The following is a 27,403-nucleotide window of genomic DNA, read 5'->3' on the forward strand; positions in this document are numbered from 1 at the left end:
GACGAGCCCGAGTAGTGATGATGAGATGGAGCGGTAGACCTCTGTCCATTCCCACCATACTCTCAATGGACCCCTAGCATTTTGTCTTACCATGCGGCAAATTTATTTTTCTTTTTCTTGGTTGTAAGAATTTGAAGTCTCTGATTCAGCTGAATTTTGTTGTAATCACTCGTTTGGCTTATGGAAAATGTATTCACAGTGGAATTAAGGAATATATATATAAATATATACACATGTCTTTCCTTCCACTGTTGTCTATTATTTGCTATTGTCTTCGGCTTTCTCCCTAACACTCGCACACATTCCAATTATGCATTGTTAGAAGCTTTTATTTTAGCAACCTATTGTGTAGAGTAAATCACAATTCCGCTAGACTGTGGCTGGTGCAGAGCATCTCGCTCTGATGACAGCGCTATTGTCACGCCCCCATCCCAACAAGGGATATAATATCATATAAAGGGTGACTAGGACGACGCGTGTCATCCTACTAAACCGCCCGGATCACTGACACAGTGTCCCAACGCACAGTCATATCCAATATTAACACAATATAATATTAGAATGCAGAAAAGAGGAATATTACATTCCAATGATCAGTAGTATTGCGGAAGCGTATATATCGAATAGTTACAAGATGTTCAAAGCTAAATGATAAATACAGTAATTAGTTACATTTTCAATGACCATCTAATAACTATCAAAAACGGTATAATAGTAAGTATTTCACCATAGGCCTTAGCCTCAAAAGTAATCAAAAAGGGATCGAGTTCCGAATATCCTCACGGCCCGTAGGCACAATCATCGCAAGGACACCCGTCGCCATGTTCCTCAAACACGGCCTCCGGTTCCTCCTCACCGATCTCATCGTATCCCGAGGGCTGAACTCCAAGTCCCGCGAGATATCCGTCACCTGCATCATAATCTAAAAAATGTGCGCACGAGGGGTTAGCTCCACTGAGCGGTGAGGGGATGGGAATGCACAAACACACAATTCACATAGTCCAATGATGCATGCACATGTTAAGTTCATTTTTCCACCTAACAAACAACTAAGTCAATGGCATATGCTACTGTGACAACTCGGGAGACACTGTGGGTCACTTAACTTATCGCCACAATGAAACCTCAATTGTCACGTGGGACCTACGCCGATCGAAGCCTCCAAGACCACTCGGTGGCGGACCCACGATAACCAATACTACCATGATGGCCTCTCCCACCTCCACGAGAATCCGGTGTGCGATTACCCAACACCTAAACCCCTGTTGGTAAGGGTCGTAGCATAAGGGTGTGAAATCCTAGCCACAATATACTACATGCAAGTCCTATCGCCCGAGAGGTAATCCGGCGCATCAACTTTTCATCGGTTTAGTGCCCGGTTACAGACGGCACGGCGCATCTGATTCAACATGACATTCAACAAAATTTCTTCATAAATGTATATAGTGTTGGGTTAACGCACGTACCCACCGGCACCGAGACCCATCAAGGTATCACATTACCAATCAACATTATAACAATTGTATATAAGAGTATGCAATATGCACAAACATGCTTATTAATTATAATGATTACATAATATATAATGCAATAATACTAACAAGCCCAAACGACCAAACCCACTCACAACGTATACGCCAAGCACCACGATTATCAGTTGTCGCCTCGATCAAGCAATAAGCCACAAAAGTGAATATTTTAACCTATACAAGGAGTGGAATAAGGTTACACGAGCGAAAGGAACGGATCCCCAAAAGGTCTCCCATAAACACTTAAGTATAAGGTTTCAGAGACGAAGTGGTTGCAGGAGTGGTTTCATGCCCAAATTCTGCAACCACATGTAAATCCTAGGAAACCGGGGGTTCGGGACAGTTTTAGTCAAGGTCGGATGCAGGTGTGGTTTCAGAAAAACTGAATCCGAGTGTAAATCCGAGCTTCACAGGGGCTCAGGACAATTTTTGTCAAGGTCGGATGCAGATGTGGTTTCAGAAAAACTGAATCCGAGTGTAAATCCGACCTTCACAGAATCCTTCTCGGGAAGGTAATTTCAGGGTGGTTTCTTGCAGGTCTGAAACCACATGTAAACCCTCACACCTTCAGGTCCAAAATCCGAAGGATTCCCCTCCAAGGACCCCATTTCAAGTGGTTTTAAAGCACAAGGACTTCTAGAAAACTCCATCCTAAGCTCATTAGGGTCCAACCTTAAATCTCTCAAATGGCAATGAGAACCCTCACATTAGAGCTCATAATGGAGTGAACTAACTCCACCATAGCTTGGCTTTAAAGCTCCATCTACTCCCTAGGTTCCAAGAGAGATCTAGGTCAATCTCTCCCATTACCCAACCCCTTTTAAAATCCAAAATAGAAGAAGGAAGAAGGTTCAATAGCTTACCTTCCCCCAAGATGAGAGCTCCACGATTTATGGCCCAAGAGATGGGGTCTCCACCTTCCTCCAAGCCTCTCTCTCCTTCCTCTTTCTCTTTCTCTCCTCTTTCTCTTTCTCTTTCTCTCCTCCACGATTTAGGGTAGAAGAGGATGTTGAAGAAGAAGTGATGTTCTCTCTCTCCCTCATGGACTCATTTATAATAAATGGGTCTATGGGTACCCTTAGTCAAATGGGTCATGAGGCCTAATGGGTCAACCCATTAGTCCTATGTGGGTAAGTGGATGGGATAACCCATCATTGGGTCAATAGGTTATATGGGCCTGCCCACAACCTCAATTAGGGAAAAGCCCATTCTTAGATGGGTTCATATGAGATGGGTTTAAGTCCCCAATGTACTTCCTAAAGGTACGCGGGACCCGAACTTAAATTATTCCCTTCTCTCATGAAATAGCTCGAGCGGTTCAAGCCCGGACCCGCACTTCGAGGTTACCAAGGGAAGAATAATTAATAAGTCTTGAGGCTAGAACTTACTTTTCCCCCTGTCATGGTTTATTACCCATGACCCGAACACTTCGCCACGGCAATGCTAAGCTCATCACCGAACGAAATATCCACCTGAGGTGACGGTCCAGGATGCTCTCTCCTGAACTCCTCGCTTCCCGGGCTGGTACTTGGAGGGTAGTCGACGAAGTCGCCGTCCACGAACTTTCCCCACTGGCGGTTGAGGAATCTTTCCTCCACAGGCAAACCCGTGCTGTGGTCAACGATTTTGTAGCTAGGTTTGACCATCATGGAGAACAGGTCACCAGCATACATGGCAGCGGTATCTACACGTCACGAGAAGAAATGATATTTAATTATATCCCGGGGTACGGGTATAACAGCTATAGAGCCGCCGTAGTTGGCAACGACGATTGCTATCAGAGGTGAGAAGTTCTTCTTTGTGGGTGGAGCCCGCCACACTTTTGTTGTTTTTTTTTTTTCAAAACAAAAAACAAACGAACAACCAGAAAGCTTTTGGTTACCAAAGCTTCTGGATAAAGAGGAATAAATCCTGCAGACTTGAACGATGAGCGGCGCCAAATCTGATCTCCAAAGTTGATCGTATAAGAACAGCCACGGTGATTCCAATCTCCAAGGTCGATCACACAAACTCTAATGCTTTAAGATTGTTAGGGTTAGGGTTTTAAGCACAAGGTTGCTTAAAGCATTACACCCTGAGTATCTAGTTTGAAATACCCAGACTGCTGCCTCCAGCTAGTATATATAGGAAAACTAGGGTTTAGGTCAGATGGGCTAATTACTAGATTACCCCTCATAGCTTGGGCATTAATGCAAGTAGGATTATATTAGAACATATAAAGGGATATTACATAAATACCCTTACACCAACTACCTACTATGGAAAGAACAACTAGAATCCATCTTCATCAGTTCCGATTTGATGGACCATGTTGATGGTTCTCTGTCAGCTCCACCATCAACCATTCTCAAAACCTCCACAGATGCTAATGGAGTCATCACTACCACCCCAATACCCAACCCAGAGTTCCAAACCTGGCGCAAGACTGATCACTTTGTTAGAGCCTGCATCAATGCCACCCTCCATGAGTCACTATCATCACACATCCTTGGATTGAAAACTGCTAAGGATGTGTGGGACTCCTTAGCCGATCTCTTTCAACAACAATCTGCAGCCCATAGGAGCTACCTACGTCATGAATTGATGCATATGCACAAAGGAACTAGCTCCATCACTGAGTACCTAACCAAACTCAAGGGTCTCTCTGACTCTCTTGCAGTCATTGATGATCGCATCAAGGATGCAGAGTTGGTGACCTATGCTCTCAATGGCCTTGATGCAGACTACTCCACTTTTGTCATAACCATTGAAAACAGCACCCCTCTGGTCTTTTTCTCTGAACTACGAGCCAAATTACTCACTCACGAGCAGCGCCTCAAACGAGGCTTTGGTACACAGTCTCTGCCCCTTCCAGATCTGCATATTGAAACAGCCCTTCTTTCTCTGCATTCCAACAACCCCAAAGCCAAATTTCCTCCCAACACCAAACCTCGTTTTCCATATCAGCAGCAACCCAATCCAGAACACCCTTCTACCCTTTGGTCCTTTCCTTCTGGTTATTCCAACCGAGCCATCAAATGTCAGATATGTGCCAAAACAGGGCATCCTGCTAGCAAATGCTTCTTTCGATACTCTGCTAGTAGAAATAATGCTCCACCAAGTAACTCTCAAACACCTTTTACTCCAGGCTATCAGACCCATTATCAAGCTCCATTACCCTCCAACTCTTCACCACCTAGCTCATTTGCTGGTCTGCACACGGCTCCTTCTGAGACCTCCTCATGGATAGTTGACTCTGGGACAACCTCACACATCACTTTCGATCCAACTGTTCTTCATCAAGCTGCTGCATATACTGGATCTGATCAAGTTGTGGTTGGAGATGGTAAGGCTCTGCCCATTTCTCATTTAGGCACTACCACACTTTCCACCCCTTCCACCACTTTGCTGCTACACGATATACTTGTTGTTCCCCAAATTTCTAAAAATTTATTGTCTATTTCAAAGCTGACTCGTGATAACAATTGCTGTGTTTGTTTCTATCCTTGGGGATTCTTTATAAAGGACCTTCTCACAGGCCACACTCTGCTCAAGGGTCCACTACAGGCTGATCTCTATCAACTCCCCATCACCAAGACCACTCTTTAGGCCTTCCATACTGCTCTTCTCAGTTCGCAGCAATCTCTCTCCACCTGGCACAGGAGATTGGGTCATCCATCTTCAGCTATACTTCTGCATCTTAGGCAGCATAGTTTTTTAAATTTTCCTAAATCGGTTAATTCTCAGTTTGTTTGTGACTCTTGCTTAATGGGTAAACATCATAAATTGCCCTTTTCTTCCATTGTAAGAAACTCTCAACAACCATTGGAGGTAGTCCATTGTGACCTTTGGGGGCCAACTCAATCGGCTTCTTTTACTGGCTTTCATTCTTACATCATATTTGTTGATGAGTACAGTAGATATACATGGCTCTATCCTCTAAATTCTAAGTCTAATGCTATACAGTGTTTTCAGCATTTTAAATTGATGGTTGAAAATGTGTTTCAATGTTCTATTAAATATTTTCAAAGTGATGGAGCTTTAGAGCTCACCAAAGGTCCCTTCAAGGCCTTCCTTGATAATCATGGCATTGTGTCTCGGGTTTCATGCCCTCACACCCCTGAGCACAATGGGATTGCTGAGAGGAAGCATCGCCACATCACTGATATGGGTCTCACTCTTCTCTTTCAAGCCCACATGCTCACCCAATACTGGTTAGAAGCCTTTAATACTGCTGTTTTTCTCATTAATAGGCTTCCCACTCCATCTCTTCAACACAAATCACCTCATGAGGTCCTCTTTGGAACAACACCTGATTATTCCTCCCTTAGATTATTTGGTTGCAAGTGTTTTCCATGTCTTAGGCCTTACAGAAAAGATAAATTGTCTCCCAAGTCCTTGGCTTGTGTTTTTATTGGCTATAGTCCCTCTCACAAGGGCTATAGGTGTCTTGATTTATCCACTGGCAGAGTATACATCTCTTGCCATGTGATTTTTGCTGAAACTTCTTTCCCTTTTACTTCGTCTCCACAGCCTTCAACCACAGCACCATCTTCTCCTACTATGATTTCATTACCTGTTGTCTCCTCTTCTGTTACTTCTTCACCAGCTCGTTTACAACTACCATCTACACCACCCACCCCACCACAACCCTCTCCACAGCATTCCCCACCACCAATTCCACCTCCACCACCATTACCAACTACTTCACCTCCTTCGGATCCATCTCCTTGTCATCCTATGGTGACTCGAAGCAAAACAGGTCACCTTAACCCCAAGGTCCCCTTGTCTCTGTGCACAACAAAGCATCCCATTTCAGCAGCATTTCTTGCTACTATCTCACCCTCCATACCTGAACCATCCACATTCAAGCAGGCCTCTACTAACCCACGGTGGATTGCTGCTATGCAAGACGAATTTGGGGCTCTTATCTCCAACAATACCCGGACCCTTGTGCCTGCTGTTCAAGCTACTAATCTTGTCGGCTGCAAATGGGTTTACAGAGTTAAAACTAACAGTGATGGCTCCATCCAACGGTTCAAGGCAAGGTTGGTTGCTAAGGGGTTCCATCAGTTACCTGGGATTGATTTTGAGGAGACTTTCAGCCCAGTGGTGAAGGCTACAACAATAAGAACTGTACTCTCTATTGCAGTCTCTTGCCATTGGCCTCTTAGACAACTAGATGTTAAAAATGCCTTTCTACACGGCAAGCTACATGAAGCGGTCTACATGCAACAAGTTCCTGGTTTCATTCACAAGGACTATCCCACCCATGTGTGTCGGCTCAATAAGGCTATTTATGGCCTTCGTCAAGCACCTAGAGCTTGGTTTCATGAATTTAGCTCATTTCTCTTACACAGTGGCTTCACACAAAGCCGGGCTGATAGCTCTATGTTTATCCACAAATCTTCACTTGGGATGATTATTTTGCTATTGTATGTCGATGATATTATCCTTACGGGCACCAGCTCCAAGCTCATCAATGATTTCATCACTCTTCTCAGCAATGCCTTTGTTGTGAGTGACCTTGGAGATCTTCACTTCTTCTTGGGAATTGAAGCACATAGAGATCCACAGGGGCTGCATCTTACACAATCCAAATACTGCCTTTCACTTTTTCAACGAACTGGGATGACTGGCTGCAAACCTTGCTCCACCCCTTGTCCCACAGGTTCCAAACTCTCGGCCCATCATGGTGATCCCCTGTCTGATCCACATGAATATAGGCATATTGTAGGCTCTCTTCAATATCACACAATCACCAGACCTGATATTTCCTACTCTGTTAATCAAGTCTGTCAATTCATGCATTCTCCCACCAATGAGCACCTCAATGCTGTCAAAAGAATTCTTCGATACTTGAAGCATACTCTTGGGGCAGGTCTTCACATTACCCCTGGTTCAATCTCCATTCTCCAAGGCTATTCAGATGCAGATTGGGTCGGCTGCCCTGACACAAGGAGATCTACAAGTGGTTTTTGTATCTTCCTTGGCCCCAATCTCATTTCTTGGGCATCTCGCAAACAGCCTACTGTATCTCGGTCCAGCTCTGAGGCTGAATATAAGGCCTTTGCAATTACAGCCTCTGAAATGCTCTGGTGCTCTTATCTTCTTCATGACCTTCACATACCCATCAAGCCTCCTCTCCTCATCCACTGTGATAATCTATCGGCCACCCACATGACTGCCAATCCCATCCTTCATGCTCGCACAAAGCATATAGAAGTGGATTATCATTTTGTGAGAGACTTGGTTATCAACCACACACTCAAGGTCCATTTTGTTCGGTCTACTTCTCAAATGGCAGACATTTTTACAAAGGGGCTTTCATCTCATTTGTTCCACTATCACAGTTCCAAGCTGCTGCACCTACTACCCATCAGCTTGCGGGAGGATGATAACAGATGTGATTCATCAAAGACCATTGATCCACAAAGGTAATCACCACCATTGTTTTCCAACAAACTCCGACAGCGCCAAATATTCCATTTACCTTTTATTCTAACAAACTGTACAGCAAGGCATAATGCCTATATATACACCACTGTAACAGATAGAGAATACAATTCAGAATTCACTTTTCACTGCTTCTCTGTCAATGGTGCTGAGCATATTTACTAAGGTTGTGTTTGCTATCCATTCTTGGAATAGATTTTAGGCCTAAAATGCATTTTGAAAAAACAAAAAATAATGAAGAACTGGGTTTCAGAATATGTCCTAGACCTAGAAGCTATTCCAAGAATGCATAGCAAACACAACCTAAGACTTCAAACTACTTTAGACAATCACATGAGGACAAAATTTTACTGCTACCTAAGTTGCAGGAATGTTCCTATTAGTTGGTTCACAGCCAAGGAAATGGAATATAAAAGGGTGTTTTTTAAAATATTAAAACCTATGAGGGTATTTGTGAACTTAACGGGGAAGTGAATTATTCCATTTCTTTGGCTGCAAGTCTAGATAGCAGGAACATTCCAGCAACAAGTTAGTAGCAAAAATTTTCTATCACATTATTACAAAAAATTCTATTTTGCTTTTGAAATTAATTACAATCCATTTCAGTTCCCTTCCCTTTAGTCACAACCAAACAAAGCCCCAAGAGATAGCATTTGTGCATGTAGAGCAAATTATGCTATAGAATGACGAAAGACGAAAGGATGTTAAAGTTGATATTTTTCTTTGCTTTATTTTGTAGGGTCAGGAAGAAGACATATACAGGTAACAAGTTATAGATTTATAGGGCTTTTTTGGTATTATTTTTCATTTTCATTTTTTGATAATTTTTCATTTTTTTCATGTGTTTGGTATCACTTTTGAAACTTGTTTTTATTTAAAATAAATGTAAATACCCCCACAATGATAATTGATAGAGAAAATTACATTGCCACCCCCTAAGATCTATATAAAATACAAAATGACCTCCTATATTTTTAAAATATACAGCCACACTCCCTAAGGTTTGGTTAGTTGTTACAACAGTCTCAGTCTGTTATATCATTCCCCTTAAGTGGTACTATGTTGATAATTCATGATTTAAAATAACTAATATACCCTTAATTCTCAATTTTTTTCTTTTTATTAATTTTACCCTTGAAACAAACTTAATGGGACCCACCATCCCTCCTCTTCCTCCTCCTCCTTCTTCTCTGCAACTCCACTGGCCCCACCACCTGCTGCAACCCAATCCCATCCTCCCCACCCCCTTGCAATTAACAACACCACACCCCACCCTCACACCCCACCCTCCCTAATGATCAATTCAACTAACTACTACTATTGGTAGCAGAAGACTCAAAAGTCTCTGCGAAAGTGACGAACCATGATTCAAATTAAACATTAATACAGGGGACCAGTGACAGAGTGGAAACTCTAAAGGCCATGTCCGTCAGTCGGATTCAACCGCGAATGTACGGCTTCCAGTCGCCACAGCCTTGTGAAGATCATCCATTCCGACTCTGGAACATGTGAACACGAATCTCTGCATCCGGTTCCCTTCATTCGCCATGGAATTCACTCCGTATCCCCATTGGCAGATCCCTTCCTTCAATTCGCAGAAGAATATTTGCTCTGGATTCCGAGGATTGTTGGTGTAGATGGAACCACCTTCCATCGACGCACGCACGGTCGAGAGCGGTGAGTTTCTGTTCCTCATCTTCTCCACCATCTCCGGCGGCATTTCCCCGACCGGCCTACACTCGTAGGTGTCATGATCCACTTCCCAGAGCCCAAGTCCGTGCAAGTCCTCAGGTTCCCCCATTAGCCCCACTAGAACCAGCCGGTCGTCGACGAATCCGATGGTGGAGTGAGTCACAGCCACAGCCACAGCCACAGCCACAGGTGGATTAATCTTGCTGGGATTCGAGATCTGCAGGTTCAGATTAAAGGTGTCTCCCCATTTCTTGGTTTCAGCATCGTAGGAGCAGATCAGACAGGAACGCTTCTCCAGCAGGTAGAGTTTGCGGTCGGTGGCGGTGGAGATCCAAGTGCTGGTGGTGGAGTCCTTGAACAACGACGGCATGCACTGACACGGGTTCCATCTCCCGGAGTTGACGTCGTACATTTCGATGGCGAGTGGGTCATCGATAAAGTCGCAGGTGCCACCGGCGACAAGGACGCGGGAGTAGAGGCGTGCGACGATGGGGTTCTCGTGCCACACAAATGGCGCTTTCACATGGTGCCAATTCAAGTGGAAGGGATCGAAGGAGAAAGAGAATCTGGTGGAGTGGGACGAAGGTTGCAATGGTGGTGGGGCGGTGGTTGAAGAAGAAGAAATAGTGGTGGCTCCTACTTTTTTATGTTAGAAAAATAAAAAATTAGAATAAGATTATTTTAATTGAAGGGCAAAGTTGGTATTTAAAATGTATTGTTTAACACAGTTCACTCACCGTCCATGAAAGATCTAGTTGTATATTTTAAAAACACAGGGGTGGTTCTGTATTTTATATAAACCTCACAGGGTGACATTGTAATTTTCCCTAATAGATAATAGATTCTCTATTATGGATTATGGCAAAAAAAGTTTTTCTTTCATTTTTTCAGTAGTTTAATGAGCATGTGCTCTTAAACCCTCAAAGTCGAGGGTAAAAGCGTCATTTGGATTATTTTTAGTAAGGCATGCTTCCCGCCCTCTCTTTTCTTCTTCTTCTACCTGCAAAGCCTTGCGATCTGGGAAGGCGATAGAGAGGGAGGGAGCAAGATCCATGGTGGAATAATCGGCCGATTGCTAAATTAGCTTCATTACCTTCTTCTACTTAGATCCCCTTTTTATTAAAAGAAAAAAAATTTCACAGCCCAAGCCACAAGGGGCCTGCGGGCAGACTGCTCAGTTGTAGAGGGATCGATTGCTGTTGGTTGTTTTAGACTGCTCAACAATTCTAATTCATTCCAGATTCTTCTTTTATATGGGGCTAACATGGGGTGTTTCTGTATTTTCTCACCTAACTCTTATGGGAACCTACCAATCGAACAATTTATCAGGGAATTTACGATCCTTGGACTGTTGAGCCCTTTGACGTTCGCGAGGTATTGGTTTCTCACGATTCCTTTTTTGTTTCAACTTCTACTCTTGGTTGCAATTACTTCATTTTTTCCCCCTATTCAACGAGAATTAATCACTTCATATCCATGGAACTATAGCAAAAATAAATCACTTTGACGTTCGCGAGGTATTGGTTTCTCACGATTCCTTTTTTGTTTCAACTTCTACTCTTGGTTGCAACTACTTCATTTCCCCCCCCCCCCTATTCAACGAGAATTAATCTCTTCATATCCATGGAACTAAAGCAAAAAAATAAATCACTTCGTATCGAAAACTCTCTCTCTCTCTCTCTCACTTCGTATTTTGACTAACTGTGTCTATAAATTCCATAGTTAGAAATCTACCAGCCTTACTATGTTGGGCATAACCAATGAAGATACATTCAATTGCTTTTTCACATAATTTAGGTCTTTTAGAATCTGTTAATCTTACTAAGGCTCTACATCCCCTTACTTTGAAATATCTAAGAGAATGTTTTCTCTTCATCCAATGTTCATAGGGTATGACATTAGTCTTTTTATGAGGTATATGATTAAGTATAAAATAAGCAATTATTAATGCTTCCCCCCATAAATTTTTTTGTAAGTCAGAAGTAAGTAAAAATGTATTGACCATTTCTTTTAGAGTCCTATTTTTCTTTTTTGCTATACCATTTTGTTGAGGACTATAGGATGTCGTTGTTTGATGGATAATTCAATAAACTTCACAAAAATCATCAGTAGAGAAGTATTCTCTTCCTCTATCAGTTTGTAAGATTAAAATCTTACGACCTAATTGATTTTTCACTTCGATTTTATAGATTTTGAATTTCTCCAAAGCCTCATCTTTAGTCCTTAACCGGTATACATATATGTATACTTTGAACAGTCATCTATAAAAGTAATAAAATATCTTTTACCATCTCTAGTTTAAATACCTTCTAACTCACACAAATCAGAATGTACCAATTCTAAAATTTATGTATTCATTTCTATTTTCATAAAAGATTTTCTAGCAATTTTAGACTTGATGCATACAGAACATTTATCTTGACTAGGAGAAATGCATTTTGGTAATAAATCTAATTTAATCATATTTTTCATGCACTTATAATTAACATGTTCAAGTCTAGAATACCAAGTATCAAAAGTAGAAACAATGTAAGTAGAAGATAGATTTCCATTAATCATATTAAACTTATATATGTCATTCGATGCATAACCTTTTCCAACATAAATTCTCCCTTTGGACCCTATGATTTTGTTTGACTCAAAGAGGATTTTAAACCCATATTTGTCACAAGCTTACAGAGATTAGATTCTTCCTAATATTAGGAACATGAAGTACATCATTCAAAGTAAGCTTCTTTGCGAATGTGAGATTCAGAACTACTGTGTCTTTTCCTATGTCCTTAGTAAGAGTGTCAATTTGGAACCAAAACCGAAATCGTCCACGTAAAACCGTATAAAATCGTACTGTTGCAAAAATGGTATGATACGGTATGGTCAAACGATATTGATCACGGTACGGTACAATATCAGTATTGGGTACAATACCGTCGATATGTACCAAAACTGTACCATTATACCGAAACCATACCGAAACTATACCGTTTTGGGGGTATACTTGTAAAATTAAAAAAAAATACCTAAAATCTAAATGGGTAAGATTAAATCCTAAAAGGCTAAAACCAACCCTACTAATTCCTTTCGGCCCTTTCCTCTTCGCCCTTCCTGTCTTCCTCCAGGCGCCCAGAGCGGCACTCCGGCAGAGGCCGTAGAGCCTCCTCAATTGAGTCCACCATATCTGAATAGTAGATGGAAACTATGAATCAACCTTTTAGCCAGAAGTGAAGAAGTTCAAATGCTTGAAGATGTTGCAGCTCGTCAATATGGGAGCCCATTGAAGCCGACCAGCGAAGGTGAACAAGCCCTTGCTTTCTCTCACAATCCCCCGAACACCGCTGCAAAATCCGGTGAAGGTGAGTGACCGCTGCACACTGTAACCTCTGCAACCTTCTGCGAAGGCGAACCATCTCTGGTCTGAATCACGCCGTAGGCGAACAACCCCCTGCTTTCTCTCTCTCCTCTCTCCACTCCTCCTGAGAGACGAAAAGGAATTTCTCTCACAATCCCCAGTAACCTTAGGGCGAAGGCGAAACCACGGTTCTGCAACCTCTCAGGTTCGATTTTTTCTCTCAACTCTCTCTATGTCTCTCTCTCTCTGTAACTCTAGATGTTGCAACCATATGCGTTTGAGGAAATACAGAGGAATATGGTTATGGAATTTGTGAGAAAAGAATGCCTAAATGGCTTGGCTTTGCTCATAGGTGAATAGAGGTTTTAGCTTTTTCTTTACCCATCTCAATCACTTTTCTCTTTCTCTCTGAAACTGTCCATGTTGGGGTTTTGTCTTCATCCCATGGATTTACCTTCTTTAAGTTTTTAAGTTTTTTCATTTTAATTATTCTAATAAAGAATTTTCTTTTCCTCTTTTGATCTAATGTATATATTTTTTGGTCAATGAACCAGTAATTCTCCAATCGGTACCGAATTTGTACTAGCTTTAAAACCGCTTTTCCATACCGTTTTTCATACCGTACCGAAACCATACTAAAATGGTACGGTATCGGTATTGAAAATGGTATTTTTAAATGGTACGATACCGTATCGGTATTGGGTACCTATTTTTGGGACCGTACCGGTTGACAAGCCTAGTCCTTAACAGTTGAAAATTCTTCCATAAAGAGATTTTGTCCATCTGCTATAGGTTCATAAATCTTGAACAAATTTTTGTTTTTGGCAATATGTTTGGTTGCATCGAAATCAATCCACCATTTTCCATCATCACCAACTGTGTATGCTTCATATATCATAGCAGCCGAATTATCATTGTCAACCATGTTGGTGTGGCCCTTTTGTTGCTTCTCCTGGAAATAAACTCTACACTGTTTCTTGAGATGACCGGGTTTTCTGTATTTTCAACATGTCTCTTTAGGGATAGTAAAATTTCTCTTCTTCTTATTTGAAACAGTTCCTTGACCATCATACTTTCACTTTTTGTCTTTGGAAGATTCATTTTCTATAACATGAGCCTTTGGAAAATTTTCCTCCAATTCAAGTTTGTCTAACTTGCGAATTCTCTTCAGCTTGGATATATTTGATCAACTCTTGAATAGTCATTGCATCTTTCTTTTATTTCAATTCTTTCCGATAATCTTTCCGAGCAAGAGGTAATTTAGAAATAATTGTAGATACTTGGAAAGATTCAAGAGAATGGCCCTCAGAGATTATTTGATTCATGAGAACTTGCAACTCATAAGTTTGTGAAATAATGGACTTATCACCTAACATTCTATAATCAAATAACTTACTCACAAGAAACTTCTTATTGTCAGTATCTTCAATCTTGTACTTTTTGTCGAGATCCTCCCATAGTTCTTTTGATGTGCTTTCTGCAAATTTGGGCTCGTACACATCATAAAGTGAGTTTGACAAACCATTGAGAATGTAACCTTTACACATGAAATCGACTTGTTCCCACTGCTGGCACTGCTTGATTTGTACTAGTGTTTCTCCACTTGAAAGTTCTCCATTGGTGTTTGTCGATGCCGTTGGCTTCTCTTTATTCAGAACATGAGCAATCTTCAAAGCAGTGAGGAAGAAATACATCTTCCCTTTCCAACGCTTGAAGAACGACCTATCGAACTTGTCCAGTTTACTAATTTTGTTCCCAGGTATCTTCATTATTGTAGTCTTCTCCATTGAATCAAATACTGCCTTAAGATTGTTAGAAAAATTGATAGCAAAAATGGAGAGGACGGTGAGACTGCCCAAGTCGAACAAACACGTTATGTCCTTAAGTTAGTATTTGCACCCTTATTACTGCAACGAGTTATAGGAAATTTGCCTCCCAAGATAAATCAGGCTGACTTGATCACTGGTTTGCAGAGATAGTAATCAACTTGAAACCATGAGAGTTATTATATTTGAAAGACTGAATTCGTGGGTTGTTTATGAGCTTGGAAATGGCTATTCAGATAGATTACAACTATTGGGCTCACATGACATCAAAGCGCCTCACGCACGTGCATACGTACGTGCTCGGACTATCACCGTCCTTGCAAGTGCACCTTAGAAACTCTTCTAAACATAATATGTGATAGTAAAGGCACTAACACATATAACCCACATGATACTTTTCTTCACAACCGATGTGGGATTAAAATCCCAAATCAATTGTTTGAAAATTCCAACATCCTCCATTAGGACCATTACTGAGAGAAGTATGAGATTAAAAAATCTATCTTATCAACTTTCTCCTGGCCTTGGATACTCTTTGTTTTTGTTATTTAAGACTGTTTATTTCCAGATAAAAACCATGTTAAAGGAAAATTTTTAGGTAAAACTAAAACTAGGATTTACCTTAAAAATGTTCTTTAGAGGGGTAGATATAGTAAGTAAATTCAGTTTGAAAGACATGCTAGAAAATTTCGAAGTTTCGAACTGTTAAAGTGGGGAAGCATACTAGCTGAAGTGCTTGCACTACAACAAAAATGGTCATTTACGACAGTATTTTTACAATAGATTTTTTTTCCTATCGTAAAAAGACTTATTTACAACGAAAATTTAATTCTATGACTAAAAATCCAGTAATTAACGACGATATGATATTATCGTAGTACAAGAATAAGAAACGACGGATATTTCGTTTTTCGTCGTGAATTTTTAGTCTTTAACGACAGAAATAAATTACTATGGTTAAAAATGATTTGAAATGACGGATATTAATATTCTGTCGTTAAACATACATTTTTTACGATAGTAAAATAATACCGTTGTTAATAATTTTATCTGTATGTAACCGTGTTTAACATTTTTTTACCACCGAACTCTGTTTCCGTCCTATTAATATGGTATGATATGACGGATTTTTTTGGCTACCGTTGTAATCCTTTTTCCCTTTTGTCTTTTGGTTTTCCTTTTTTTTTTTTTTTAAATTTCCTGCTTCACCCTCTGACATTTGATTTTTCCTGCCTTTTTTTTTTCGTTTCAGTCTTTCACTCTCTCTCTCTCTCGTGCCCTAACAAACTCCTCTCATCTCTCTCTCGTCCTCACCCTCGCCCTCATTCTACCTCTGGTTGCTCTCTTAATCTCAATCTCTCTCTCTCTCTCTCTCCCCCTCTTATATTCTCACGGTCAATATATCTCTGTCTCCTTCCCTATGGGTTTCCAAGAGATCATTGAGGAGAATAGCTTAGATAAACAAAAGCGGTTCCTGTGATTTAAAGAAGGTATGCTATTTTTGAATGTGATTGTTTCCTTTTTATCTTAACATATTTTATTCTGTTTTCTTCCTCTGAACTTAATTACTGCCTCCATAGCTCTCCTTCTTCCGATTCTTTTGTTATACCTTGTTTTCTTTTTCTTAACCCCCCCTTTTTTTTAACTAGGGATTCAACCGTTTAATGTCTTCTACATATGTGTGTTCTTGTTGCTTCCGGAGTAGAAGGCAAGTCCCCTGTTAATATGATTGAAAGAGAAAAAGATCAAAGAGGGTTGAAGATCAAGCTATTGGGTTGCTTCTCAAAGAAAAAAAAAAAACAGTTCTTGAATACCTAAAGGTTGATCTTTGAAGCAACTTACTAGGCTTCCTTTTCCCATCCTTGGACGCACTTCCTACTTTCATCCATGACTTTCGGATTCCTCCCTAAGGCCTTCTGGGTTTGCATTCATATTGCCCTGTTCATTTTGATACTTTTCATGCGTTGCTTGTTGATTTAAGTGTACATGTCACTATACTGCAAGCTGGAGCCTACACTCCTCCAAAGAAGGTATCCAGGTTAGCCAAGTGTCAGTAAGACAGTAACATTTCTATCATGTCTACAAAGGCCTATGCGTATTATAATTGCATTTATCCATGTCTGCATTTATCTTTATGTATACTATGTGTGTTCTGCATGTTAAATTGTTTGAATAACTTGTGGAATTGGAATATTTCAGTGATTTTCTTACAGTTGGAGATGTTGCTCTTGAAAATTGTGATAAGTCCAATCAAGTATGTACTACTTTCAGTTTAATCCTCTTTTATTTTGACAATTTGACCTTTTCATACCTTATTGAGACCACAGTGCTTAGTAGTCAACACCTCTTTGCTCAAGTGGTGGAAAGTATTTTAAGTCAATGAAGTGGATTCTTGTTTCTGTTTCTCCTATTTGTCTTCTTCTCCCCCCCCCCTTCCCTTTCTTTGTAGGGTTTCAAATCTTGGTATTTACTGATTTGCTCAAGTATGCTTGTGTTTTTAGTATTCACTCAAAATTTTCTCAAGGAGATTGTGTTGTGTGTAGAAAATTTTTAAAGATCTGAAAATTTCAAGCATCCATCTAAAACTTATATGTACATAAGAGCTGTGACTTAAACTCTGTTTCAGCTGGTAAAGTCTTGGGCTTGTTGTAGCTGAGATTGGGGATCAAGTCCCGCCTTCACCACTTGCCCCTTGGTGAATGTATACAAATCAATTTCGTTTTGACTAAAAAACAACACTGTTTTAAGGGCAAGCCTTGGTGAAACGGTAAGGTTGCTCCATTATGACCAAGTAGTTACAGGTTCGAATCTAGAAACAGCCTCTCTGTGAAAGCAGGGGTAAGGCTGCGTAAATTATGACCCTCCTTAGACCCTGTAGTGGCGGGAGACTTGTGCACTGGGTACATCCCTTACTAGTGTTTTATTTCCTTTTCTTTTTATTTTAGGAAATTTCTACTTGGCACTTCATTCTCTACTCACATTGTTTCTTCTTACAGTCACAGAACAATGGTGGAGGTGTCATTCTCTTTGGATGTTGAGGAAGAAAAGCCATTCTAGGTATTTTTGTAATTTCTTTCCAAAAACTGTGGTCCCTTTATTTTTTTTCTTCAAGTGAGGTTGGGGAAATTTTAATACACTCCATACGTCATAATTGTATATAGGAAAAGATTAATTCCTTATATTCAACGCGAAGTCTTTAATTTTAAGTTTTTAGCAAATTCAAACTTGAAGTCATTGTTTCTGTCCGTGGAGGATTCAACTAGAATGTGGAAAAGGGTTCGGTTATCTGAATGGGATATGGGAATCTATGCTTTGCCACCCAATCATGCGTTTCTGAAAGGCATTTAAAAGGTGATTTTGGAAATGGATTTGATAATTTCCTATGAAATTGGGGAATTGCATCCCTCACCATGGAAAACAGATTTAGAGTTCCTATATATTGAAATTCCTATGGTGTTGCATTGCTCTTTGAATAATGTGGGATAACAGGGATGTCTGCACTTTATTTATTTTTTTCCCCATTTTATAATGTTGAATCTGAGATGCTCTGAGGCAAGATATCTTCTGTTAATTTGTTTTTGAGTATTTGTATCTGAGATTCATTGAATTTGACTGTTGCTGCATTGAAATATTTGTTCCTTCGATGCATTGCATCCGAGAATATAGCTTTGATTTCGTAGTGAATATCTGTGAGTTTTGAAACTTTGATGTAGTTAAACCTGTTACCTTCACTCTAACACTGCTATAGTTTACAAGTGCTTGGTATTAGTTCCCTTTCTCTCTCATCGTATATTGTCTTCTAGTAATAAGGCCTTATGGGAAGGGAACCAATACCAAGCAATTAAACCTCCTACTTGAGACAAGAAGAAAGCTGAGGTAAGGAAGAAAGGAATATCGGTTCAATCTCTAATCGATCCTCGAAAAACAATCGGTTTCAAAGCAAACCAAAACCAATTTAAATTATCTGATAACCATATGTATTGGCATAGGTGGATTTTTTAACCTAGGCTAGCACATACCAAACACAATTGTATATTTAAACAGATGCATTGAATCATAAATACAGCAAGTGGGTTGCTCCTGTACAAAGACACAGAGCAAAACCCATTTCCTATTTCCTCTCAATTTTTCTATAGAGAATAGAGAGAAAGGACTTACTATAATAAGAAAAGGACAGAACAGAACAAGTAGACCATGGTTCAAAAAGGATTATATCCAACAAATGTAGTAATCCACAATGTATATACACCCAACTTTACCAATTTGTTATTTCATTTCCATCTGGTGGTGTGTGGTAATTATCTGATTAATTGATTGAATGGCAAGTTATTTTCAAATGACAGTTTTTATCAATCCTAATTAGGACCTTAAATTGGGTTAAAACTTAATTAGAAGGCTTCATTGTTTAAAAACCAATTTTTTCCCTCTAGAGGGTGATAGAGGGAAAATGGAATTTGGTCAGTTGTCATATCTCTGGGATGGAGAAATCACTGGTTGTTTTCATTCAATTTTCAAATGCTGGAGTGTATCTTAGGGACGATGTGGGATCCAAAATAGAAGGGGGGAAAAATAACCAACCACCAAAATAGAACATTAACAATGCTAGAACTTGGCTGTCGGTTAATAGTTTTAGAGTGAACTTCTGACAGAAATAACCAACCACCAAAATAGAAACTAGACTTCCTAGTTGGGATCAATACATTGGTTGAAGGTAGGTAGTAAGGGAATAAAACAGTCTTCAATATCTCAGCAAAAGTTAGTGGTTAGATGCTTAGATATAAACAAGTCATGGAATTAGAAAGTAGGATTCAGAACTAGTAACTAAGTAATATTGGAGAACTCAGCTGTTGGATCAGCACCAAAACACCATCACAGGAAGGGGTTGTTGAGTTGATTAAGCATTAAAAAATCAGCAAGAATCTGTTTGGTGGATATGCAGATCAAAGAGGATGAAAAAAAATCTCAGCAAGCTCCTTGGATTTTTTGAATCACAAGGGGCTGTTTTGTATCCTCCAATTAGCAACTGTTGCAGCCACAGCTGGGTACTCTTCTCAGGAATCAATATGGTTCCCAGTAGCAATGAAACATCTTCGGTAAGATTTCACTTATTCTCTTGTTAAACAAATCTCTGTCTTTAAGTTTTTTGCTTTCTATTAATTCCGTTGTTTTTGGGTTCATTGACTAAGTTCCTTGAGTTAATATATCTTCCATGTGCTCCATTGTCTTTAATTTTTTTGTTTTCTATTTATCTTCTTCTCTCCCCCCCCCCCCCAACCCCTATCTTTCACATTTTAATCCTCTTCAGCTTTCATCTGTCAGCATTGATTGTCTGAAATATCATTAATTTTATGTATTCTAAGGTTATGGAAAGGTTAAAAAAAGGCAAACCATGAGAACAAAAAAGGCAGCTTTTCTTGCCTATGTACTCCAGCATCTTTGGTGGAATCACGATTGATCCTGCAACAATGGTAATCCCCATGGATGATCACATGGTCCATAGAGGACATGATGTTTTCGATACAGCAGCTATAATGGATGGATAAGATATTGCAGCTTAATAACATGTCTGTACCTACCTAAAAACACAAAATAAAGAAAAGAGACGGATTCCAATTCCAGATTAGTCCCAGCTAGAATCAAGCTCTAGAAAACAGATTTAGAGTTCCTATTGAAATTCCTAGTTGGATTGAGATTTTCATCTTCAAGGGTGGGCCTTGGTGCTACGGTAAGGTTGCTCAATAGCCCATTGTGACCAAGTGGTCACGGGTTCAAGTCTCAAAATAGACTCTCTGTGAAAGCAAGGGTAAGGCCTCTATGTGTGTGTGTGTGTTCTTACTCCTATTGGCTTATTTGGTTTGTAATTTAGTCACAGATTCCTAGATTGTCTTTTAGATAGTTTGGGTTCTAATGGAATTTTCAAGTTTTAGAGGTCTATATAAAGGACATTACGTATGTTCAGGCATTTTTAGTTTTATAATTGAGTTTTACAACACCACCAATTTTTTTTTCTCTTCTTGTTGGCTTCTTCTTCAGTGCTTTTTTGATTTTTAAGTTAGGGAAACTATGTTTGCTTGTTGCTTCTACATTATTCTAGGAGAAAAATAAAATATTTTTTCTCCTGCTCTCTCCTGCATTAAGGAATAAAGTTGTCTATTTATGGATTTAATGTTGTTTATGGAGAAGACTTGTTTCCTTGTAGTTTCTCTTTTTGTTATTGACTCATTAGATATTCTATATTCAACAACTAGGGAACCTTGATGGTGCAACCTACTCGTTTTACCACTTCAGGAAGAAATTTGACAATGTATGCAGCTACGAGTTCCAAAATTTCTGTTGTAGCCCTGCATGATGAATGGAGGTGTAGACACTGAATTTTGTCACCCCCCGGCGATGATGATAACAGGACACGGACAGACATCGGTATCTCTCTCAAAAAGGACTCTTGTCCCTTCATCTAAACCGAATCACCCTAACATCCCTAAAATGACTTATAAGACCCTTTTACCAAATGTTGAAGGAGGTATTGCTCACCTTCCTCCGCCACGGCGGTCCCGTTAGGCAATTAGCGGGCCGTGGGGGTTTAGGGGGGCGGAGCCCCCAGACAGAAAATTTTCTGAAGAGTTAGAAGGGAGCCAAAAACCCAAAAAAAAAAGAAAAAATGGCACTGCGCCCCCACGGCGCCGTGGACTCCTTCCCACGGCGTCGTGGGCTTCTTCCAAGGCACCGTAGGCTCCTTCCCACGGCACCGTGGGGATGATTACCGGATTTTCACGGCGCCACGAGGGGGTGTGACATCAGCCTGCTGACGTCACCCATGGCGCCATGGAAAAGTCCCCCACGGCGCCGTGGAGGACTTATCTAGCTAGGAGAGAGAGGGGACCCCTCCCTATAAATAGGAGAGTCCCCCTACCCCAAAGGACAAGCTTTTCTCGGGTAAGGAGACCCTCCAGGGCTTGTTTTGCCCCCTTTTCACCATCTTTTCCTCCGTCTTTCCCTCTTGAGTATGTGAGTGCATGGAGTTCTTCGACTTGGGTAGATCCTTCGGTTACCCATCCAAGCATAGAGCGATTCTGCTCTTGGGTATTGTTATCTCGTCAGTGTACAGATAACGAAAAACCCCCTTCACAGCCGTTATTCTGTCTGTATACAGATAACGAAAATCTCTTATATAGTCGTTACTCTGCCCAAAGTCTGAGTGACAAAACTCATCTCGTATAGCGTCATTCTGTCCGACAAGAGAGAGACAAGCCGATTGTCGGTCTCCACCTGAGCCGTGGGACATCACATATTTTGCCCTCGGTGCGCTTTTATTTATTTCTTGCATTTCTAGACAGGTATCTATTTCTTTTCCTCTCATTATTTTTGGCATAATGTAGACAATTAAAGTAACTCGTTTTAGTGTACATAGTAAATGATTTTTCTTTCTTTGTCATGATTAGTGTATCATAACTTAGCCTTACATGTTAGTATAAGATATATTATTAAGGGAGAATATTCAAAAATCAGCATCTAGTAGAAAGACCGGTTTATCCGGACAAGGTGGGTGCCTAACACCTTCCCACCCTCGTAATCTGACTACTTATCCTGAATCTCTTACCAGATCATATGGAATCACGTAGCCCTTTCCGCTAATCCCGGATGGAGCTACACCCATTGGGTCCTAGGTCCTTACCCTAGGTGGCGACTCCATTTCTTTATAAAGTATGATCCCAATCCCCATGATGATATATCGGAATGATACGCCGTTATTCATCGAAGCCAATCTTTGTTGCCATAAGACTAAGGAACCCTCGTCCCGAGAACCACGGTACTTACATTGGCGACTCCGGTGGGGACATGTCAAGCTTTCAACACTAGATGCTCTCGTTAAATGCAAGAATATTCTCCCTTATGTATTGTTTGTATGATAACATGTTTGGTTAACCCTTTTGTTTGTATTAACTGCATCATGCATAGTGCTCGAAGTGAAATCAAACGACGAGGGTACTCCCTGTCGTACCTCTACCCCCGGGGAGGTGAGGTACGTCATACTAAATACTCTAAGATCGGATGATAGCCGCTTCCTGTACCACTTTTGTTTACACACGCACTGCATGGGAACACTCTTATCCCCGTAGTTAGTCATTGGACCCCATGAGTAGTCATGGATAATTCGCGGCGAAGCTACAGCCTTTGATATTTACTGTACGAGTTTAGAATCACCAGCGAGGGTATTCACTAGTGTGTTGTGGGATGCTTTAGCCATTCAAAAAAGGCACTAGCATGATTACTCTGAGATTGAGTGACCTACTCTCTAGGTATATTAAAAGAACCACGTACCCGCAATTTGCAACCACGAGCGATAGGTATATCGGTTCTGTCAAGGGCGATCTTTTTCTGTCCTATCAAGCCTACCCCTTACATGCATCATGTAGGAAAATAGACCATATATGATTAGGGTGCGACACAAACTAATCCTTGTTAGCTATAAGAAGGACCGAGTTTAAGGTCGCTTGATGATTAATCTGGCCTCAATACGAGATGCCACCCAAAGTAAGAAATTCCATAGTCCCGCGATAGTCCCTCGAAGAAAGATGGGAGCCCACTCCTGTATGATGGATTCCAACATGTCCCTCGAAAATGGGGCACCTCGTATTGATTCAAGATATAATCATCAGGAACCTGAAACTCGGCTTTCTTCTTTGTTTGTTTATTTTTCTTTTTTAAGAAATGTTTGGGCGATGATGGCATTTGAAGTATGGTCTGAGAGAACTTCTACAATATCAGAAGCTCCAAGGACAACTTCGATTACTTGAGCCAAATAAAATACAAAAAAAAATGATAAAAATAAAATACCAAAAAAAAATGTTTAAAATAAAAAAAATATTTTACATACTCAAGTAAATTCCTTGTGACCTGAAATAATTCTCTCTGACTTATGTAAAGCACAATTCACATCAAAAGACTTCCTGTTACCCGCGTGAGCCCGTTATGACAATAGGCTAACCCAAATTGGTCCAATCCAATCCAGAGGCGTTCAGGACTTCCCCTTCTCCACCCAACATCGTGAGGCTGAGTTCGATCAGGCTTTTCCCGGATAGAATCACCATGGATTCGTTAGGCAGTGATCCACCCGAAGTACGGTTAGGTCGACAAATGGACCAATTACAGGCTGAGGTGGCAGAGATGAAGCAATTTATGGTGCAAATCTTGCAAACAGTACGAGACATGTCCCAAGGAGGTACAATACCTACTTTCAGGGAGCCCGAGCATACTCAGCCTATGACTCGCAGAGTAGTCTCGACAGTGCCTAGGGTACCCACCGGGATTATGATGGAGGAAGAAGATGCCGTGATCAATGTAACTCAGGAGTATCCCGAGACTGAAAGGGAGCGTATGATGAGGGAGAAAGTTAAAAAGCTTGAAATTGCTGTCAAGGACACAGTTCACGAGGAGCCTGAAGATAACTTGGTGTTCTTCCCTGAAGGAAAGATACCCGAAGACTTCAAATGGAAATTGGATAAATTTGATGGTTCAGGTGATCCTAAAGCTCACCTTAAAATCTTTGCTACGGTGGTTAAATCTTGGGGCCTCACGAAAAATCAAATGGGGCAGACTTTTCTGTACTTGCTTGCTAGACCTGCTTTGCAATGGTTGACACAGTTAGATCAGGCATAGACTTAGACTTGGTCAACGGTGGTGAGAGCCTTTACAAAGCAGTACTCATACAACACTGAAGTGGATGTCACACGAAGAGAGTTGGAGACACTAAGGCAAGGCCCTACTGAAGGGTTCTACAATTTCATTATGAGGTTTAGAGAGAAGGCCGTAAAGATGTGGAATCGCCCAACAGAAGCAGAACAGGTGGAGATGATCCTGGAGAATCTGTACGGAGAATATCATGATTGCCTTTACTACCAACACCTCAAGACTTTTGAAGAGCTAATGGCCGTAGGGAAACGTATTAAAGAAAAATTGCTCAAAAAGGCATATGGCCAGTATAGCCACACAATGCAATATCAGAGCCAAAATTCGGAAGCAAATATGGCAAATTCAAGACAACGTGAGTTCACCGATTTGGGTGTGGCTAGGTCTCTTGCATATGCTGAATTGAAGAAACTGGGACTCCTGGGCACAGTTCCTCCGCGACCGGTTAGGGATCCTCCACCATTTTAGTATAATCCAGATCAATACTGTGACTATCACACCCAAGAGGGGCACCCCACTGATGAATGCATTGCACTCGGGCATGCTATCCAAGACCTGCTATAAGCAGGAAAATTCAAGCTAGGGGTAAAACAACAGTCTGTTAATCAGACAATCAATGCCCTCGAAGAAGATTTAGAAGGGTTTGATCCCACCTCCTTGATCCAAGCTTTGCCGGTTCCTTCAGAAGAGGTAGTGACAGGTCAAAAGTCTCCATCAATGATGTTCGCCCAGGATGTTCATGAATCCTCTCTTTCTTCAACAACTGATATGACAAAGCTGAATGGGTTTGAAGGCCATAAAGAGACCAAGGAAAAAGAGGTTTTGGCAGGATTACAGTATTGGATTGACCTTTTACCTTTCCATCTCCAAGAACAGATCATGCATCAGGTCTTACAATCAAGGAGTGAAGATTGCCTGGATTTGTTTCATGAAATTACTCTCCTCAACCGTGGGAATGATGACCTCCGAGGAATTCCTGTCCATCCAGATTATCCTTTCTTCAATATCTTCGGGATAAGAGACCTCTACCAGTTGTCTACTGAAGCCCTTTGTTTCCTTTTGTACCTTTGCGAAAGGTACGTGGTAGCATTCAACTTTCGTGTTCCAGAATTGTTGACCTATTTGAGCCAGGACGAATTGCACCCAGAATTTGTTCCTCCTCGGTCAAACACAATGAAATTTCTTCTTCGGCTTCAGACACAAACTCAATGGCTCGGGCAATTATTCAGTTGTGCAAAATGGAATGTCCTCTATACCCTTCATAACCCTTATTAGATACAGGAGTCGCGAGAAGGACCAAATGCGAATCTGATCATGCGTCAACCTCACTGCACCTTTCATTTTGGTACAGCATTCAATTAGGTGGATTTCTTTAATAGAGGATACAGAAAAGATGATTGGGAGAAGATAAGGTTTCATTTATGTGAGGTTAACAGAGTCCCTAAGGAGCAGATTCCTCCAAGTTTATGGGAAAATCCTTTTGATGCTACCACCAGTTTTAAAAGGGAATACTTCTTTTACATTGCCAGCCTGCAAAATGGTAGAATCGTCGAAGAAAGTTCTCCGTATTCATCCAATGGAACAGGGGCAAACATTGATTGAGGACATCACTGTCGCCCGAAGGCGTTAAACTACGGTCATTCAGTTGACGAGCATTAGTCTTGCTGACTAAAAATAGTTCCAGCACCCGGCTCTGGTTAGAGGGGCACTTTTTTAGTACAAACTGCACAGTCCCATGACAAAGCAGTGACAGTACTTCACTCTTGTGTAGACAGGATCGCACTGAAGACATCATCGGGTCTGCATCCCTTAGTTCTTTAGGTCTTTTCATTAAGTCAAACTTCCTTCTATAAACTCATCCACCATGTATTTTCCATTAGCCATCAATGAATATGTTCTCTCGTCCATCTACTCGTTCGCTTTCTTTTCTCTTTCATCCAAATAATAGTTTGTGATGATCTCATGATTGCTAGTTTTAAAAAATAATAATAATAATAATAATAATTTACTACCCTTCTTTCCAATGTCAAAGTCTTGATGGTTAAAGATCTGGAGCTTTCCATACATCTGATCCCCTTCCAACGAGTCGGAAGCCTGGATGAAGATTTCATCTCATAAAGCCTGTTAAGGGAGGCCCCCTTTGGCCGCTAGTCATCTCAAATAAACCCTGAGACAATAAAATCCGGTAGTCCCCCAGTTGTGCCTTAGCCGTTCCCTTTAAAAAAAAAAAAAAAAAACTCACTTTAGCCACCCACACCTCATTATCCATATATCCTCTTGCTCATCAAAATGTCCCATTAGCTTCTAGGGTCTAACCGGAAGAGGTCTCTCGGTAAAGTAAGATGTCACAAGGGCAATACGTTTCCGAAGGATTTAAAAAAAAAAAAAAAAAAAAAAGAAGAAAAAGAAAAAGAAAAAGAAGAGTAGCTCCGTCTCCGTAATCAAAATTGGGCCAATCTCAAAAAGAAAAAAAAAAAAGGAGAGTCAAAAAAAAAAAAAAAAAAGAGTTCAAAGAAAAAAAAAAGAGAAAAAAAAATGACAATCAAAAGAAAAAGAGAGAAAAAAAATGAGAGTTCAAAGAAAAAAAAAAAAAAAAAAAAGAGAAGAGCGGATACATTGGCTCAAGGCATTGCAAATAATTGGGGGCACTTAGACCATGGGGCAAAAATAGCGCCTTTTCCTTCAGAGACTATTTTCAAAATTATTAGGGTTAAAATTACCAAAGTCTTCAAATTGAGACACGAGAGGGATTGTTAAACTTCTTGATTACATTATTAATAAAGAAGAAATTCCCCAACAAGTTCAGTTACCAGAATCTTGGTAAAGTTTTGGGAGTAGAAGTATCGAGTCATGGTTAGTCCCTAGGGGCACATTTAAGCCTTTACCAT

The 27,403-nt window shown here is 40.5% G+C and overlaps 1 protein-coding gene across 1 annotated transcript; it reads right to left on the reverse strand.

The window, feature by feature from the left end:
* Positions 1 to 9,364: 9,364 nt before the first annotated feature.
* On the reverse strand, positions 9,365 to 10,222 carry LOC122652506 (F-box/kelch-repeat protein At1g23390-like). Its single transcript, XM_043846266.1, has 2 exons — positions 9,851 to 10,222; positions 9,365 to 9,820 (listed from the first exon to the last, which is right to left on the reverse strand). The coding sequence occupies exons 1-2, from the start codon at positions 10,066 to 10,068 to the stop codon at positions 9,394 to 9,396; spliced, it is 645 nt and encodes a 214-aa protein (XP_043702201.1). The 5' UTR covers positions 10,069 to 10,222; the 3' UTR covers positions 9,365 to 9,393.
* Between the last annotated feature and the right edge of the window lie 17,181 nt (positions 10,223 to 27,403).

The sequence above is a fragment of the Telopea speciosissima genome, chromosome 2, assembly GCF_018873765.1.
Source record: "Telopea speciosissima isolate NSW1024214 ecotype Mountain lineage chromosome 2, Tspe_v1, whole genome shotgun sequence".
NCBI classification, from domain to species: Eukaryota; Viridiplantae; Streptophyta; class Magnoliopsida; order Proteales; family Proteaceae; genus Telopea; species Telopea speciosissima.